The sequence below is a fragment of the Trachymyrmex septentrionalis genome, unplaced genomic scaffold (genome assembly GCF_001594115.1).
Source record: "Trachymyrmex septentrionalis isolate Tsep2-gDNA-1 unplaced genomic scaffold, Tsep1.0 scaffold98, whole genome shotgun sequence".
Taxonomy (NCBI): domain Eukaryota; kingdom Metazoa; phylum Arthropoda; class Insecta; order Hymenoptera; family Formicidae; genus Trachymyrmex; species Trachymyrmex septentrionalis.
The window spans coordinates 84694-88891 of record NW_017306171.1 but is presented as its reverse complement, the minus strand read 5'-3'; the positions used below and the strand labels follow the sequence as shown (position 1 = coordinate 88891).

General features: G+C 39.5%; 1 protein-coding gene across 1 annotated transcript; it reads right to left on the bottom strand.

Annotated features, from left to right (window-relative positions):
• Positions 1-641: 641 nt before the first annotated feature.
• On the bottom strand, positions 642-1163 carry LOC108756341 (ubiquitin-like-specific protease 1D). Its single transcript, XM_018500085.1, has one exon. The coding sequence runs from the start codon at positions 1161-1163 to the stop codon at positions 642-644; it is 522 nt and encodes a 173-aa protein (XP_018355587.1).
• Positions 1164-4198: the final 3035 nt, after the last annotated feature.

Sequence of the window (4198 nt, the reverse complement as noted above, 5' to 3'; positions counted from 1 at the left end):
GCGAACCTGACAACTGTCGCGATTTTCGTCACGATTCAATTTATAATTAATCCAGCTTCGCGAAGTTCTTCGATTATCGACAATATTTCGTTGTCGTGAGCGTTATTACCCGCTCGACGAGAAGCATCGAGCAATTGAAGATGATCCACCAACTCGTTGGGATCGTCCTAATGAACGTAATCTATTTCATTGTCAGTCAATTTCGCAGCGGATGGTATATTTGTCTTTATACCTGAACCCATACTCGTGCCACTGGTTTTATAAGTAACTAAGAGCGGGGCGATAATGTTTTTGTATTTGTGTCCCTTGTTACTCTTAATAGGCATTCTGGCGTTATTGTCACGTTTGTGAGCATTCGTCATCAATAATATATGTTTGTACGTTTGTTTATCATTCTCGGTGTAGATAGCGTCGTTTGGAATCTTCTTGAAAATCAGGTCGTATAGACCTGGTGTACCTTTGTACCTCACTCCGTCTATGATTATAGTGTCGTCCGTATCTACGTCAAATTTTTTATTACCTAACATCGTACCGTTTTTTTCATCAAAATAAACACCGTAGACAAGATCGATTTCGTTTCTTGCATTACCAGTTAAAAGAGTATTCACATATACTTGTCTAACGGTCCTAACTGACTTGGTCTATGACGACCTTGAGGTGTGCTCCTGTCTGACAGACGTTTCAAGCGATGGATCATCACTGATTTTAAAAACTTCTTCGTCCTGTAAGTCAAAAGGAGTTACTTGTTGTGATTCTATTGGTGTGGAATGAATTATGGACGAATCAGACATGACGTTTAATCGTTTCTTTTTTATTTGTTTGTTCCATGAAAGACGCTGGGGAGTAATTTGTGTTGGAATTGCATCATTATCATCATCGTCGTCGTCGTTGTCGTTATCATCATCCTCATCATCGCTGCACTCACGTTTATTCTTTTGCTTATTCTCCATAAACTTAGTTTCAAATGGTTTACTTCCACGTTCAGTGTTTCCAGCAATTTGTTTCAACGGTTCGATAATAGGTTTTAATTGTTTCTCTAGAACGATCTCATTCTTCATTATACCAGTCTTCAATGCTCTGTGTTTCTTACGAATCGACGCACGTGTCTTCGCGATCAGTTTCGCTGTTTTCTCCCGTTCAGAGATACTTTTCGTTCTGACCATCTTATCGTAATGTCAAAGAAGTACTGTTCACTTTTTTTCACAAAACACTACAGATGATTTTTTACACTACAGCGAAATCGTTGAATCCTCCTCTGTATCTACCGTTGCGTAATGCGCTATCTTTGTCTATTACCACAAAACCGTATTTGTGTTGCCAACATAAATGGCACAACGTGCAAAAATTCACATACGATATATCAGTGTTTACGTGATTGTTATAAATGTGTTTTAAGTTAGTACCATCTTGTTTGAATAGTATCAAAAAATTTGCATTATCGCGTATCAAATGTTTCGGTATTTTTGTATACGTCTGACAGAGATAAAAACAATCAATGTTCGTATGTCGACCCATAGAAAAATATTCTCTAATAGTATTCTGATTATCACAAGCCACATCATCGAATACGAATATTGAATTGGGAAGTGCCTCCTTTGGTGGTATGACGTCACGATTGTTGGAAAATGCGTAGTAGCCGATACCATTTATCGATTCGAGTAGTTCTTCCAAATCGATATTTCGGTTGAAAGAGAGATTTCGAATACACGTTTTCGAAACGTGCATCATGTGGACTTTCTATCAGATTTATCAAAGCGTTCGTTTTACCACAGTTGGACGGTCCACAGATGATGCAACGAATTGTATTCGGTAGTAAAGGGCCGTGTCTACGAATCTCTCCAAGCGTTTCATCAGACATGAGTCGCGTCTTGCGGTCGAGATTCGACACTCCTATCACTCGTGATTGTCGTACGAATCCCATCTACTCGTGTAACGCGCGTGCGCGATGTAACGCGAGCGAGTTTTTCGGCACTATTTATATTATAGCAGACACTCGATTCATACAGTTTACTGTAAAGAGCGGTCGTTGTTGTTATCGCAAAAATCTTTTTCTTACTAACGGATAAACGTGGGATTCTCGATTTTATCGCCGAGCAATTGCAATACATACCGAAGATTATTCTTCTACAGGAATTTGAGAATTACGTGGAGCTACTGTGGAATCGAACATTTAAAAACGGATCCTGAAATGCAACGTCGTCCGTGTATAAAGCATTACAATCGTTCGTGGCAACGAACACACATAGACGGTCCGCCACCACATATCAAAAATTGCGACATATGTCGCTGTCGTATGGGATAAGATAGCGTGGAGGTGGAATGATTCCTGCTTATGTGCAGGTTTACTTGACAAGACAATAAACGCGCTTCCATTTGAAGTACGAGGTCTGGCTATTAAATAACGAGACTGCTAATGAAAAAGAGTTTTATTTTAAAAATTATTCTACAATTGAATGCTCCCCTTCAATGTACTCCCCTCCCCTCGCCTCGCCACACACCGTTCCATTCGTTTTTTCCATTGGTCAAAGCAATGCTGGAAGTCTTCTTTTGTAAGAGCATTTAGGAGCTCCGCCGATTTTCGCTTCACCTTTTCCATCGACTCGAACCGGGTTCCTTTTAAGGCAGACTTGATCTTCGGAAACAGGAAAAAGTCACAGGGTGCTAAATCAGGCGAGTACGGCGCGTGTTCGAGCACTGGAGTGCCTCTAGCGGCTAAATAACGCTTCACAGAGAGCGCGTTATGGGCAGGTGCGTTGTCCTGGTGTAAGATCCACGACTTGTTTTTCCACAACTCCGGCCGTTTCTTACGAACTCGCTCTCGCAGTGTTGCCAAAACTGTCAAATAGTAAGTTTGGTTTACAGTTTGACCCTCTGGAACCCATTGATTTTGGTCACTGTTTGCGGAGTTGAAACAGAGACAGCTCAACCTGGACGTTGGTCATCTTCGGTGCTCTTTCGGCCTTCAGAAAGTCGTTTATACCATTCGAAAACACGCGCACGAGATAGAGAATTCTCACCATAAGCCTCTTTCAACATCTTATAGCACTCAGTCGGAGTTTTTTTTAATTTAACGAGAAATTTCACATTGATCCGTTGCTCGTGTTTTTCGTCACACATTGTTATCGGCACGAGAAAAAAATAAGTTCGTTTCTAACCTCTATAGAAAAAATACTACTACTGCGACAAAAACGTGTTTTCCTACTGGAATAGTAGACACTTCCAGCTATCCAACGCTGCATTCGTTTCCCACCCTACCCCTCTAGGACGCCTTCTGCGCGCGCAGTCTCGTTATTTAATAACCAGACCTCGTACATATAGGTTGAGTAAAAAGTCATCGCGTATTTTTTAGCTCAAAGTTGTATATACAATATCTTCGTCAATAATGAATGAAATTCAAATTTAAAAAAAGGATTTTAAAGCTTGAAATCTCTACTTTTAAAAGCTTATCACATTTTTTAAGTTTATATGAGTTTGATAATTTTTACATACTAACAACGACGAGCTGAAAAAGAAAAATTTTCTTCTCACTTTGTGGATTTGTAACGTGTTCAAAACGAATTTGAGAAAATTTTCGATTACCTATCGTGAAAGCTTGATACTTTCCCTACAAAATCGTTATTTTTTAATATTCCTACGACTTTTGATTACTGAGTTATCGCGGATTTAATAAAAGAATTATTTTGACTTTAATTGCTCATAACTCCTTAAAAATTGTCAGCTTGTATAATTTAAAAAAGAGATTTTTAAAGCTGAAACTTTACTCTATCAAGATATATTTATATTGTTGTAATTTGGTAAGAAAGTAATTGCGGTTTTTACTGATAGATGTCTTTTAAAAAAACGCGATGACTTTTTAACCTAATACCTGGTTATCAATTTTGTGGACCCGATACTCGTCTCGCGAAAAGACTAGCGCGTGGTGATCGAGATATAAATTGAATCGATATTAGGTGCGTGTCGCGAACATGATATCGCCTATTCGCGAAGCAACGATCTCGCCGATCGTCACATTGCTGATCGAGTTCTCGCCGAAAGAGCACGCGAACGTATAACAGCGAGTGATTCGACGTTTGGTGAGAAAGCTGCCGCAACTGCTGTATGAAAGCAAAAACGAAATTAGGGATGGGTATGAAAAGAAGAAAAAAAAACGAAAAGGAAGAGACTCCTTCCGGTAACGAAACGTGGAGGTTTCCTACCG